This window comes from Mobula hypostoma, chromosome 6 (genome assembly GCF_963921235.1).
Source record: "Mobula hypostoma chromosome 6, sMobHyp1.1, whole genome shotgun sequence".
Lineage (NCBI taxonomy): Eukaryota > Metazoa > Chordata > Chondrichthyes > Myliobatiformes > Myliobatidae > Mobula > Mobula hypostoma.
In genome coordinates, this window is record NC_086102.1 from 9,572,392 (window position 1) to 9,587,783 (window position 15,392).

General features: G+C 44.7%; 1 protein-coding gene across 2 annotated transcripts in view; it reads left to right on the forward strand.

Moving 5' to 3' along the window:
• Nucleotides 1-15,392, forward strand: part of LOC134347814 (SAM domain-containing protein SAMSN-1-like) — an 81,274-nt gene that overhangs the window by 39,214 nt on the left and 26,668 nt on the right. The window contains exon 2 of one of the 2 annotated variants that reach the window (XM_063050266.1): nucleotides 13,050-13,130. The exons of the other annotated variant lie outside the window; for it this stretch is intronic. Within the exon in view, the coding sequence (XP_062906336.1) occupies nucleotides 13,050-13,130 (81 nt within the window). The remainder of the gene's footprint in view (nucleotides 1-13,049; nucleotides 13,131-15,392) is intronic. 2 annotated transcript variants of the gene reach the window in all.

The window sequence follows — 15,392 nt, forward strand, 5'->3', positions numbered from 1 at the left end:
CAGCATCATCCCCTCAATACTAATCAGTAAGATTCAAAGCTGGGTCCTTGATTTCCTCATCAGGTATTAGCACCAATGGGAAGTAGCACCTCCTCCTCACTGACAATCAGTACGGGTGCACCTCAAGAATACTTGCATACCCTGACTAACTAATCCTAACCTGTGTATCTTTGGAATGCAGGAGGAAATGGCGAATGTTTAAACGCTTTAGAGATAGCAGTAGCAATTGACCCCAGTCGTCCAATCGCTGCTAGTCTAAAGCATTATGCTAACTGCTGTGCCACAGTGCCACTCTGGTTTTGGGTAGGATTGGTGTAAAAATGGGTCCTCTTTGGCCAACGGGCAGACAGGTCTTTCTCTGTATTGCATGCCACTACCATTCTAAACCAGCCCACTCTCTGACCACAGAGAATAAAAAAGACATTGCCTCATAGCTTCAGAATGACTCAATTGACTTCCAGTAAAGTGTCATCAGATTCTAGGGACATCGGCCAACTTACATTACAAGCCACATACAGCAAAGTGGTAAAACCTGATTAACAGATTTCTGATGGCATGGAAACACCTTATATTCCGTCTGGGTAGCCTCCAACCTGATGGCATGAACTCCTCTACTGTAAAGATGAAGCCACACTCAGGTTGGAGGAACATCACCTTATATTCTGTCTGGGTAGCCTCCAACCTGATGGCATGAACATCGACTTCTCTAACTTCCGCTAATGCCCCACCTCCCCCTCGTACCCCATCCGTTATTTATTTATATACACACATTCTTTCTCTCACTCTCCTTTTTCTCCCTCTGTCCCTCTCGCTATACCCCTTGCCCATCCTCTGGGTTTTCCCCCCTCCCCCTTTTCCTTCTCCCTGGGCCTCCTGTCCCATGATCCTTTCATATCCCTTTTGCCAATCACCTGTCCAGCTCTTGGCTCCATCCCTCCCCCTCCTGTCTTCTCCTATCATTTTGGATCTCCCCCTCCCCCTTCAACTTTCAAATCCCTTACTCACTCTTCCTTCAGTTAGTCCTGACGAAGGGTCTCGGCCTGAAACGTCACCTGTACCTCTTCCTAGAGATGCTGCCTGGCCTGCTGCGTTCACCAGATACTTTGATGTGTGTTGCTTGAATTTCCAGCATCTGCAGAATTCCCAGTGTTTGCATAACAGATTTTGGTTACAGTTCATGTTTTCAGTGTGATTTCTGTGCGCACAGAATGGCTTCTCCTGCACATCGGTGTTTGTCGGTTTATATATAGTTCTTTGTAAAATTCTACTGTATTCCTATTTTTCTTGTAAATGCCTGCTAGAAGTTGAATCTCGAGGTAGTACTTTGAACTTTTATGGCTGATGGGTAAACATTGACCTGGTATCCTGGGGAGAATCTCTAGCTTCTCTTTGCAATCCCTTATGGGAGCTTTTCTGTCCACCTGAGAGAAGAAATTGAGAAGCGATTGAAAAGCTTGTCATATGAGTAGCGTGTGGGCCTGTACTCGCTGGAATTCAGAAGAATGATGGGTGAGCTCATTGAAACCTATCGAATGGTGAAAGGCTTGATAGAGTGGATGTGGAGAGGATGTTTCCTGTGGTGGGAGAGTCTAAGATCAGAGGACACGGCCTCAGAATAGAAGGGCATCCTTTAAGAATGGGATAAGAAGGAAGTTCTTTAGCTAGAGAGTGGTGAATCTGTGGAATTTTATTTAAAAAAAACTATACATAAACAGATAATGACTGACAATAGCAAATGTGGAATTCATTGCCACAGGCAGATGTGGGGGCGAAGTCTTTAGGTATACTTAAGGCAGAGATTGATAGATTCTTGATTAGTCAGGGCATGAAAGGTTACGGGAAGAAGGCAGGAGATTGGGACTGAGAGCGAAAATGGTAAGCCATGATGAAGTAGCGAAGCAGACTTGATGGGCTAAATGACCTAATTCGGTTTCTATATCTGTCAACTAAAGACAGAAAAATAATTCTGGTTGAGCTGACTGTGCCGTGGGAGGAGGGATGGGAAGAGGCCCACGAGAGAAAGGCCTTGAAGTACCAGCTCTTAGTGCAGGAGTTTAAAGACAAGGGATGGCAGGCATGGTTGTTCCCTGTGGAGATCGGCTGCAGAGGTTTCCCAGCCAAATCAGCATGGCGGTTGTTGTCAGATCTGGGCCTTAGGAGCAAAAAACAAGCAGCTTGTAGGATGGAGGAAGAGGCAGAACGAGCCTCTTGTTGGATTTGGAGTAGGCGAGAGGAGGGGAGCTGGAAGCCAGGAGCAGACGGGCAGTGATTTGGCCACCACTGCCGGCCCACCAACTGGAGAGTGTCGTGGTTAAGGGTCGAAACACTCGGTGAAGGTTAGGAACCACTTGAAGACATCTAATCCTGGCTGAAGGCTACGGTTACCGTATAAGGTATCTGGAGAATGCACCCTAACAGGTGTATGTAACAAGTGGTCTTATTGAAATATTAAGTTGGTAAATTGGTTTATCGTTGTCATGTGTAGCGAGGAACTGTGAAAATCTTTATTTTGCATACCATCCATAAGATCACTTCATTACATCAGTGCATTGAGGTCGTACAAGGTAAAACACTGAAAGAAAAGTGTTACAGAGAAAGTGCAGTGCAGCAGACGACAAGGTGCAAGGGTCATCTCGTTGTGCCTGGGAACCGTTCAATAGTCTTACAACAGTGGGATTGAAGCTGTCCTTGAGGCTGGTGATACATTCTTTCGGGCTTTTGCATCTTCTGCCCAATGGGAAGGGAAAGAAGAGAGAACGTCTGAGGTAGGAGAGGTGCTAGCTTCTTTCCCGGCGGGGAACTGGTTTTATGTGGATGAATACGTACCGACAGGATGGCATTTCCTTACAGTATGAGGGAGCTCCGTATCTGTTTCCATGTCTCATATAGTGGACCATTCAAGGACTCTTTACAACTCATAGTCTCTGTATTACCTGTATACACTCAGTTTGTCTTGTTTTGCACATTTGTTTTTGTCAGTCATTATCTGTTTACTTATCTTTTTTTTTATAAAATTCTATTGTATTTCTTTTGTTTACCTGTAAATGCCTGCAAGAAAATGAACCTCAAAGTAGTATATGGTAACATACTCGTTCTTTGAAAATACAATGTTCAATGTTCAGCTTTTTCCTAGGGCTAATTTGAGGGAGATATTTTTCTGGTAATTAGAGAAGAGTGTGTCTCACATATTGCAGATCGCTAAACATAGGGGAAAAAACTATCTAAGTGGACAGTAATCCATAAGTTTCTGTATTAGCATTGTAATAAAATAAAATTTAAAATTTCTGTTCTGGGCAATGAACGAGATATCTCACTGATATGTTTACCGATGTGTTGTGACATAGCATCCACGGCAAGAACACCAGACTGTAAAACAGTGACTTGTCCCCAGCAGTAAGGCTGACCAACACCTCCACCTATGAACCCACCCCTCCGTGTTTGCACAGTACTGTATGTATTGTGGTTTTTCAATTATTGTGTTCCTTATCTTGTGCCGTATCAGATTCAGAGTAACAATTATTTAATTCTCCTTTACACCTGTGTACTGGAAATGACATTACACAATCTTGAATCTTGAAGTGTTAACATACAGCAATACACTTCACTGTTATCCAGACCCCACAGATGGACAAGTCAATCAGTACAGTGTTTTCTCAGAGCTTTGGCTTCTATTTAAAGCATTTCCTCCCCACCAAACCAGAGGACATAGCACAATTAAAAAGCCATTGCAGCATCACCCGGCAGTTCTGCTTTCCTAATTTTACTTCGAAGCAAAACTTGTGCAATAGCATTTACAGAACTTTCTGTTTGACCTTAGATTCCATGTTTGGGAGGAAGGGAGAGTTTTACAGATTCAGGCCCAATGCTGGGTGCAGCTGGGGAAGTGCTAGGATTCTGATCTTTGTAGTACTCTCTTTGGGAAGATGATGTCTGTACTCTTTTCTTTCCCTCTGGGAGTATGATATCTGTTTTCTCTCTCTCTCTCTCCCTCTCTCTCTCTCTCTTGGAATATATTGTCTGCATACACTCTCTGTCTGGAGTGGGATACTTGCACTTCTGTAGGGACCCTACAGGGAGCGGAACTCACTCTCTGCTGAAGTAGTGTTGAGAGTGGGATGTCTGCACTGGCTGACGGGGCAGCGCTGGTATAGAGTTCCCTCACTAACTCTGCTGGGACAGTTTTACAAGTGGGATGTTTGTACCTTCGCTGTCGTGCATGGTGAATGACCAGCAATCTCTCTGCTGGGACAACGTGAGCAATGTCGAGACAACACCAGAGATGAAGTGCTTTTTGATCGAAAATCCTTCTCTTTCCTCTTTATGGTCCTATGAATGTTAAAAGGCCTGAACAGATTAGATATGGCAAAGTTATTTCCCATGGTAGGGGAGTCCAGGACCAGAGGGCATGACTTCAGGATTAAAGGATGATCATTTAGAACAGAGATATGGAGAAATTACTTTAGTCAGAGGGTGGTACATCTGTGAAATTCGTTGCCACGAGTGGCTGTGGAGGCCGAGTCATTGGCTGTATTTAAGGCAGAGATAGACAGGTTCTTGATTAGCCAGGGCATCAAAGGATATGGGGAGAAGGTAGGGGAATGGGGATGACTGGAAGAATTGGATCAGCCCATGATTGAATGGCGGAGCAGACTCAATGGGCTGAATGGCCTACTTCTGCTCCTATATCTCTTATGAAGGCAGGAAAATGGGGTTGAGGGGGATAATAAATCAGCTGTGATGGAATGGTGGAGCAGACTTGATGGGCCAAATGGCCTATTACTGCTCCTATGTCTTATGGTTTTATGCTCTTAAAACAGGACAGATAAAGAAAAGCTTTATGAATTTAAAGCAATTCGTTTACTGGAAGTGTGCTAAACTGAGATTGCTCATCAAAAATAAAAATAAAAGTAACCAATGATATTATTCTAACATTACTGGTAGGGTAAATACCACAGGCTATTATTAAATAATAGAGGCATAATAATAGAAAGTTTTAATGAGGAAATCAACATGGGTTTTTTGAAGGAAAATCATGCTTAAATATATTTATTATATTTATTTATTTAGAAATACAACATGGAACAAGCCGCTCCCGGCTCAACGAGCCACACTGTCAACATCCTACCTATTTTAATCCCAACCTAATCCCAGGACAATTTATAATGACCAATTAACCTACTAACCGGTACGCCTTCAGGCTGTGAGAGGTAACTAAAGTACCGGGAGCAAACCCAAGCAATCACAGGGGGAACATAGAAAATTCCTTTCAGACAGTGCTGGAATTGAACTCCAAACTCCAATGCCCCTATCTATGATAAATTTGAGCTAACCGCTGCCTGATCTTGTTAACCCTTCATCAGGACTGAAAGGACTGAGAGAAGATGACCAGTATAAAATGGCGGAGGGAAGAGGTTGGACAAGTGCTGGTGGGTGACAGGCGGATCCAGGGAACAGGGGTGACAGGCAGGTGGGGGAAGGAGGAGATTGAGAACGATGTAAGGAGCTGGCAGGCGATTGGTGGAGGTGACAAAGGGCTGAAAAGGTGGAATCTGATAGGAGAGGACAGTAGACCTTGCGATAAAGGGAAGGAAGTGAGAAGTGAACCAAAGGATGGGAAACGTGAATGATAGACAAATCAAAAGAGGAGGGAGGGAAAAGAAATGAGGTAATGGGAGGTTGATAGGATAAGGGAAAAAAAGGGGATAAAAGTGAGCATATACCGCAAACTAGAGAAACTGCTATACATGCCATCAGGTTAAAGACTGCCCTGGTGGAATATGAAATGCTGCTGCTCCTCCAAGCTGCAACCAGCCTCAGCTTGTATTTTGTGTCTCCAGAAACCACATTCAAACTTCTTGAGGCTATGATAAGCAAATAGAGGAGAAGCAATAGATGTACTGTGTTTGGACTTAGATGTGTTCTACATAACCCATGTGTCAGGGGTTCACCGCAGTGTAGTGGTTAGCATGACGGTATTACAGCTCAGGGCATCAGAGTTTGGAGTTCAATTCCAATGTCGTCTGTATGTATGAGCTCCTGTGGAACGCGTGGGGTTTCTCCAGGTGCTCCAGCTTCCTTCCAGTCCAAAGACCGACCGGTTAGTAGATTAATTGGTCATTGTAAATTGTCCTGTGATTAGGCTAGGGTTGAACACATGGGTTTCTGTGTGGTGTCGCTCAAAGTTCTGGAAGGACCTGCTCTGTACTGTATCTCAATGAATTAATATGCAAAGCTAAAGAGCATTGGATTATGACAAACATGCTGACGTTGGGGGATTGAGCTCAAGAGTTACAAGACAATGTCGCTGCTCCCAGTTAGACTACACTCGGAATATTGTGCTCATCATACTGGAGGAGGGATATGGATGCTTTACAGAGGGCGCAGAGGAGATTTACCAGCGTGCTGCCTGGATTAGAGAGCATGTTTTATAAAGACAGGTTGAGCGAGCTATTCCTTTTCTCTTTGGAACCATAAATTGACTGTGTAGCCAGAGACATTTTCCCAGGCGCAAATGCCTAATACAAGTGATCATAATTTTTAGGGTGGTTGGAGGAAAGTGTGGGGGGGGACATCAGAGGTAAGTTGTTATATACAGATTGGTAACATCCTGCCGGGGTGGTAGTAGAGGTAGATACATCAGGGATATTTAAAGAACTCTGAGATTGGCACATGGATGAAAGGTAACTGGAGAGCTATGAGGAGGAAAGAGTAATATTGAGCTCAGAGTAGGTTAAAAGGTCAATACAACATCATGGCCCGAAGGGGCTGTACTGAGCTGTAATGTTCAATGTTCTATGTTTGAAACGATTAACAGACGGGCATCAAGAGTCGCAGCAAATGGGATTTTATCCATGTTGCAGGCAGTGATTATGGAGTGATGTAGGGAACAGGGCACAATGGTTTGGATAATGAACTAGGTGCAATATCTAGGTGTCCAGGCGAAGGGCTCCAGCCTGAAGAGTTGACCATACATATCCTCCATAGATGCTGGCTGACCCATAGTCCTATGCCCTCTACTCTTGGTTTCCTAACTCTGAGAAGAAGACTGAGCACATTCTGTCTGTCTCTGCCCCCTCATGATTCAATGCACTTTTATAAATTCACCACTCATTTTCCTACACTCCAATCAATAAAGTCCCCGCCTGGTCAACCTGTCTCCATAACTCAGTTCCATGAGTCCCGGTTACCTCCTGGTAAATCTCCTCTGCACTCTTTCCAGCTTAATGACAGCTTTCCAGCAGGGAGACCAAAACTGAACATGACAGTGCAAATACGGCCTCACCAGCATCTTGTACAAGTGCAACATCTTCGAAACTATTGAAGAAGAGTGGAGAGGTGTAACAACACCTAGATGTCCTTGTAACTCTGAAAGGAAGCTTTTAGTTCCAGTGAGCGGTTAGGGATTAAGATGACTTTCATTGCAGGAGGGTCTGAGTACAGGAGCAAAGACATTCTGCTGCTGCCGCTGTTGATCAGACAGCACCAGGAGTTTGGTGTGCAATTTCTCATTATCTGTGTAAGGATCTTCTTACCATGGAGAGATTGCAAAGAAAGTTTGCTGAACTGGTGCCTTTGATGGCAGAGACAGGAGACTGCAGATGCTGGAAACTCAGAATCAATCAGATCTATTATCACTGACTTATATGAGATGAATTGTGTTTTTTTTTATTGCAACCGTACAGTGTAAGGATATAAAATCACAAAAATAAACAAATACTTCATAAAAATAGAATAATGAGGTAGTGTTCATGGTTTCATGGACCATCCAGATATCTGACAGCAGTGGGGAAGAAACTGTTCTTAAAACATTGAGTATGGGCCTTCAGGCTCCTGTCCCTCCTGCCTGATGGCAGTAATGAGAGGAGGTGGTAGGGATCCTTAACGATGGATGCTGTTTACTTCAACCACACATTCATATGAATATAAGTACAAAAGAAATAGGAGCAGGAGTCGGCTACCTGGCCCATTGAGCCTGTCTGCCATTCAATAATATCATGGCTGATCTGGCCATGGACTTGTCTCCACCTACCTGTCTTTTCCCCATAACCCTTAATTCCCGTACAATGCAAAAATCTATCCAACTTTGTCTTAAATATATTTACTGAGGTAGCCTTCACTGCTTCATTGGGCAGAGAATTCCACAGATTCACCACTCTCTGGGAAAAGCAGTTCATCCTCATCTCCATCCTAAATCTACTCCCCCGAATCTTGAGGCTATGTCCCCAAGTTCTAGTTCTACCAGTGGAAACAACTTTCCTGCCTCTATCTTATTTATCCCTTTCATAACTTCATAATTCATCTGCCATGTTATCCTATTCTTACCCTCACTGGTGTAGAGCACAAACAACAACCTAGAGATTGTCATGAACATTGAATTCTCCAACTTCCGGTAATTCCCTCCGTCTCCCTTCCCCCATCCCAGTTTCACTCTGTCCCCTCCCCCAGCTGCCTATCACCTCCCTAATGGTTCCGCCTCCTTCTACTATCCACTGTGTTTTCCCCTATTCCTTCTTCACTTTTCCTGCCTATCCCCCTCCCTGCTCCCCCCCCCCACCCCTTTATCTTTCCCCTTACTGGTTTTTCACCTGGAACCTACCAGCCTTCTCCTTCCCACCCTCCACCCACCTTCTTTATAGGGCCTCTGCCCCTTCCCTCTTCAGTCCTGACAAAGAGTCCCGGCCAGAAACGTTGCCTGTTTGTTTCCACGGATGCTGCCCGACATGCTGAGTTCCTCCAGTGTGTTGCTAGAGATTGCTACCCTTGAGGTCCTGTCTTTCAGCTTCCTTCCTACCTCCCTGTATTCTCTCTTCATCTCTTCAGAGATGCTGACACCAAGAACTCGAAGTTGCTCACCCTTTTCACTGCTGACCTCTCAATCGTCTCCTTTCTTCCCCTCCCCAAAGTCCACCATCAACTCCTTAGTTTTGCAGATGCTGAGTGTAAGATTGTTGTTATGACACCACTCAACTAGCCAACCTATCTCGCACCAGTACACCTCCTCACCGACTTAAATATGTGACCTCCATTTCCTGTTTCCCCAGCCCTGTGTGCATTGACCCTATCTATACACCACACTCAACTTACAGTTGCCAACATAAAACACTGAAGGATGTCCTGGATATCCTAGACATGAACCTGAGTATTGAACTATATTCTCATCCATTCTCATTCTCTCTCCCTCTCTCTCTCTCTCCCTCTCTCCCTCTCTCCCTCTCTCTCCCTCTCTCTCTCTCTCTCCCTCCCTCTCTCTCTCTGTTTTCTTACAGGAACTAACACCTTGCTCTTCTGTGATGAGCTCCTTTTCAGACTAATTCACACCATAAACCTCTCATGAAGCACAAGCACCAAATAAAACTCTTTCAGTGGAGAAATAGCCTATAGTTGCCAATATATGCACACTGACATTTTCTTCTAGGTTGTTATAACACCCCACTTAAATATTTTTCCATTTAGTGCTTTAGAATCAGAACAATTATATCTCTGTCCATGGAATGTTTGATAGGAAGGTTTAGAGAGAGCCTTACTCTGTGTCAATCCCTTGCTGTTCCTACCCTAGAAGTGACTGATGTGTGATAAAGAGGAAGTGTCTTTTTGTATCTAACCTACACTGATCCTTCCCCCACTATGAGGAGTGTCTGATGGGACAGTGTAAAGGAAGTTCACTCTGTATCTAACTGTCCCTGTCCTGGGAGTGTGTGATGGGACAGTGTAGAGGGAGCTTCACTCTGTATCTAACTGTCCCTGCCCTGGGAGTGTGTGATGGGACAGTGTAGAGGGAGCTTCACTCTGTATCTAACTGTCCCTGCCCTGGGAGTGTGTGGTGGGACAGTGTAGAGGGAGCTTCACTCTTTATCTAACTGTCCCTGCCCTGGGAGTGTGTGATGGGACAGTGTAGAGGGAGCTTCACTCTGTGTCTAACTGTCCCTGCCCTGGGAGTGTGTGATGGGACAGTGTAGAGGGAGCTTCACTCTGTGTCTAACTGTCCCTGCCCTGGGAGTGTGTGATGGGACAGTGTAGAGGGAGCTTCACTCTGTGTCTAACTGTCCCTGCCCTGGGAGTGTGTGATGGGACAGTGTAGAGGGAGCTTCACTCTGTGTCTAACTGTCCCTGCCCTGGGAGTGTGTGATGGGACAGTGTAGAGGGAGCTTCACTCTGTATCTAACTGTCCCTGCCCTGGGAGTGTGTGATGGGACAGTGTAGAGGGAGCTTCACTCTGTATCTAACTGTCCCTGCCCTGGGAGTGTGTGATGGGACAGTGTAGAGGGAGCTTCACTCTGTATCTAACTGTCCCTGCCCTGGGATTGTGTGTATGGAATATCTGGACAGTAGCACTCCATACCCTTCCCAACCATGTACTTATACAAACTTCTCTTACGTGTCACTATCAAATTCACATCCACTGGTTCCACTGTCAGCTCATTGAACACTGTCACCACTCTCTGAGTGAAGAAATTGTCCCACACGTCCCCCTCAATATTTAACTTTCCATCCTTAACCAATGGCCTCTAGTTCCCGTCTCACCTAAATAGCAAGCTCAGAACTTACTAACTTTGGAATGTGGGAGGAAACTGGAGTGCTCAGGGGAAACTGTTGTGGTCACATGACAGAAAGTAAAAGCTCCTTGCAGGCAGTGACAGGAACTGAGCCCTGACTACTGGCAGTGTAAAGCAATTCGCTAACGGTGATACCCGAGGGCTTCTTTCCCTGTACAGTCATTTGTTTCTCTCTCTGACTTGTACAATTTTTGTATAGTTTAGGTTTTGTGCGGAAACGTCTGAGCTAGAGTAGCTGTGATGTTACTGCAAGTAAGCTTTTCGTTGTACAGTACCTGTATTTGCGCGGTTGACTGACTCTGCAGCCATCAGCATCTGGCTCAGTGCTGAACTGGCTCTGTGGCTGTGGCCTGCAGCCACTGAGCTCCTGGGCCAGCTTCACTCTCCGCAGCACTGAACCAGCTCCATGGCTGTGGCCTGTCTTTTGGGGACTCTGCGGTTCATGTTCTGTGCGTTGTTTGTTTACATTTTCACTGTTTGCATGACATGTCTCAAAATGACAATGTTTCAGTATAACCATAAGAATGAAGCTATTTGGCCCATCAAGTCTGCTCTGACATTCCATGAAGTCTGATTTATTATTCCTCTCAACCCCTTTCTTCTGTCTTCTCTCCATAACCTTTGACTCCCTAACTAATCAAGAACCCATCAACCTCTGCTTTAAATACACCCAATGTCTTGGCCTCCGCATCCGTATGTAGGAATGAATTCCACAGATTCACCACTGTCTGAATGAGGTCATTCAGCCCATTGAGTCTGCTTACCGTTCTATCACGGCTGATTTACCACCCCTCTCAACCCCATTCTCCTGCCTTCTCCCTGTAATCTGTGACGCCCTTACTAATCAAGAACCTATCAACCTCCACTTTAAATATACCAAGCCTTTTGTGACAATAAATCCTACAGATTCACCACTCTCTGGATAAAGGAATTCCTCCTCATCTCTGTTCCGAAGCAACGACTTTCTATTCTGAGGTTGTGCCCTCTGGTCCTAGAACCACCCACTATAGGAAACTCCCTCATTCCCCGCTAATCAGATACTTCACTTTAGAATATTGTTTGAGGGATGTGGGGGCTAGCTGCTTCACAATGCTATCATTTCAAACTCACCAGACAAAACAAGAGTGTACAGTCTAAAGCTTCACCCTCAGAACATCGAATCAGAGGGCCTTGGTAGGGTCCAAAGATGCTTCCTGTTTGCACCTCGCTGAGAAGAAAAGAAGATATTTCATTTGCTTTGCCATTTTTCTGATCTCACATTATCTTCATGGGGGTGTCAAGGATGCAGGAGGGGCTGATCAGTAAAAATTTAAAAAATAGCTAATCCATTTCGGGGGGGCAACATCTTTGAGTGGAAGTTGGAAGAAATTTTTGCCCTGTGGAAGAATGGTTTGGGAAACAAGATAAAACTTGGGAGACAAGAGTTTCTGCAGATGGTGAGCATCCTGAGCACTGCACACAAAATAATGAAGGGTTTGTCCCAAAAGACTGTTTATAGATAGTGCTGTAGATGTTGCCCAATTTGCTGAGATTCTCCAGTATTTCGTGTATGTTGCATAAAACTTACCCATGCATGGGGAGTCCATTGATAACTAAGTTTCTCTGGAAAAATATATCCAGTTTTATCTGTTGAGTGTTAACATTTCAGATCTGATCTCAGACCGTGTTTGTCTCTGACGATATCGATCCCTGCCTCGTCTTCTGAGAGCTCCAGCTTTGTTCTCAGAGAGAAAAGATGAATGTTTTGATACCTTAATGTGTATTTCAGTTTGTTTTCTGAGAGTGTATATTGCAGCTTTGGTCTTTCAGAACGATTTTATCAGCTTTGTTGGCTGCAAGCACGTTTGTCCATTTCCTCTCACAGATTTTCAGCTTTCATCTCTGAGAGTGTCCCGATTCACTCTCTGTAAATATACAGTCCAGCTGGGTTCTCTGGCACGCTGTAAAATAAGAGGAGATGAGTCAACATCTCACCATTTTGCCCCGCAGCAACAAAAAATGAGACCACAAGACCATGAGACCTAAAGGCATAGGAGCGGAATTAGGCCATTCAGCCCATCAAGTGTCTCTCACTATCCTATCATGGCTGATTAACTTTTCTCCCTCTCTAACTTAGATGCTGCCAGAGTGTGTTCTTCGAGATTTCTGGCTGGCATCTGCTTTTTGTTTGAGGTTCACCTATGCCGGAGTTTTCTTTGACTATTTTCCACTTCATACCTTGAGTAAATATAAGATCTATACTGTGCAGGACCATAAAACATAGGAGCAGAATTAGGCCATTCAGCCCATCGAGTCTGCTCACTATTGCTGATTTATTATATGCTGCCTGACCTGCTGAGTTCTTCCGGTATCTTGTGTGTTGCTCCTGATTCCAGCATCCACAGTCTCAATTTTTTAATCTGTTCATTGAGAATGTTATATTCCCAACAAGTGTATATTCCAGGTATGTTCTCTGATGTTCTACGTGTTACTATCTCATCTCCTCTTATCTTACAGCGTGCCAGCAGCTTTGGGAGTTTTGACCGGTTTAGACACCATGGACACGTGGCCAAACCAGAGGACAAAGCTGAGGACAGTGTAAGTCCCCTCGATGTTGGGCTACGATCTCGTAGTGCTGGTGGAATGAGCTGTCTGCAACGTCAGAGGCAGAAGGACATGGACAGTCTCCTTCACCAACCCTTCACCTTTCACACCTGCCACATTGCACCTCAATGTATTGAACTGAGCAGAGGAGAAATTTCTTCAGCCAGGGGGAATTAGTTACCACAGAAAGGCTGTGAAAGCCAATTAATTCACATATTATTGAGTAACCACAGAATCGTTTTCATTTTATAATCCCGCTTGAGCGCTCGGGTCTTCTTCTGCCAGTCTTTTAAATTTAAACAATCTCCCTCAAAAGATAAGATAATATTGTCAGCCCAGATTTTTTGAACTATGTCCCATAAAGTCTGGAACTCAATACCTAAAACTATAAGGGATGCAGAATAAGTTGATGCTTTTAAAATCCATCGCAAAACATGTTTATTTAACCTTGCCTTTAACTAGCATCTTTTAGTCTTTTATTTTCATGTTTATTTTTATATTTTATTTTATTTTCATGTTTGCACAGTATCCTACTGCCTGTATGAAAAGTGCTCTCTTAATAAGTTATTACCATTATTAAGGTAGAGATTGATATGTTCTTGATTGTTATGGGAATTAAGAGTTGCAATGAGAAGGTGGGAGAATGGGGTTGAGTAAAAATAAATCAGCCATGATTGAATAGCAGAGCAGACTCAATGGACTGAATGGCTTAATACTGACCCTATACCCTCTGGTCTCATGGCCTTATAACAAGAGGTTTTGACTATGGGAGTAAAGCAGAATTATATAGTGGCGTGGTGAGACTGTTTGGACCGCATCTACTCCTCATCTACTTTTTCTCCCGTCCTGTTGAAGGGTCTCGGCCTGAAACGTCGACTGTACTCTTTTCCATAGATGCTGCCTGGCCTGCTGAGTTCCTCCAGCATTTTGTGTGTGTTGCTTGGATTTCCAGCATCGGCAGATTTTCTCTTGTTTGTGTACAGAGTGTTAGGAACAGTTCTGACTTCCCTTCCTTAGAAAAGACATAGTTGTCATGGAGGGAGTGCATCTTGGATTCCCTCACCTGGTTTGGGTGAGGAGAGATGGGGTAAACCGAGACTTTCCAGAGTATTCAGATTCATTTATCACATTGAAACACAGTGTGAAATGCATCGTTTGCCTTAACCACCAACGCGACCTAAGGAAGTGATGAGGGCAGCCTGCGAGGATGAGGGAGAGGTAGGTAGAACCAGAGGGTCTCTGGCATTTTGAGGAAGCTCTGCTCCACTATCCGTCAGCTCTGGAAATGTCAGGTCAGAATATGAACTGCAGACATTGGAACTCTGGAGTAGCACACACATAAGCTGCTGGAGGACCTCAGCAGGCTTGCCAGCACCCGGATATGGAAGTGGACTGTTGCTGGTTTTGGGTCAAGTCCAGATGAAGGGTCTATTTGTGACCTGCTGTTCCTCCAATGTTGATCTCACTCGAGAAAGAATAGAACTCACTAAGAGGCAGTATTTTATTGTTCTTGAAGAACCCCCACCCCAACCAACCCTTTGGGAAGGATGGAACCGGGAATTAAATGTAATCCTGTAGGTCTGAGGTGAGTGGGTGGGGACACTCAGCCGCACTGTGCTGGGAGCGCCACCTGCTGGAGATGTACAGGAGGTGCAGCTGCAAACTGGATGAGATCAGACTAGTGCACAGAAAATGCAGGAGGAACTGCAGCGTCTATGGAGAGCCGATGTTTCAGCCCGTGACCCTTCGTCAGGACTTGACCTGAAACATCAGTTGTCTGTTTCACACTATGATCCGCTAAGCTTCTCCAACCTTTTCTGTGTGTTGCTCTGGATTTCCACCATTTGCAGAATCTCTTTGTTGAGATTAGATTAGTTTTATTTGTCACATGTGCACTCAGTGGCCACTTTAAGTACTTCCTGTCCCAGCTGGATGTGTGTTCATGATCCGCCGCTGCTGTAGCCCATCTACTTCGAGGTTCAAAGTGATGTACTTTCAGAAGTGCTCTTCTTCACACCACTGTTGTAACGCGTGGTTCTTTGTGTTACTGTCACCTTCCTGAACTTGAACTCGCCTGGCCATTCTCTCCTCATCTTTCTCATTAACAAGGCCAGTTCGCCCACAGAATTGCTGCTCACCAGAGGCCCTTGTTTTGTTTCTCTCTCCATTCTCTGCAAACTCTAGAGACTGTTGTGCATGAAAATCCTGGGAGAACAGTTATCCCTGAGCTACTCAAACCTCCCCATTGACACCAAC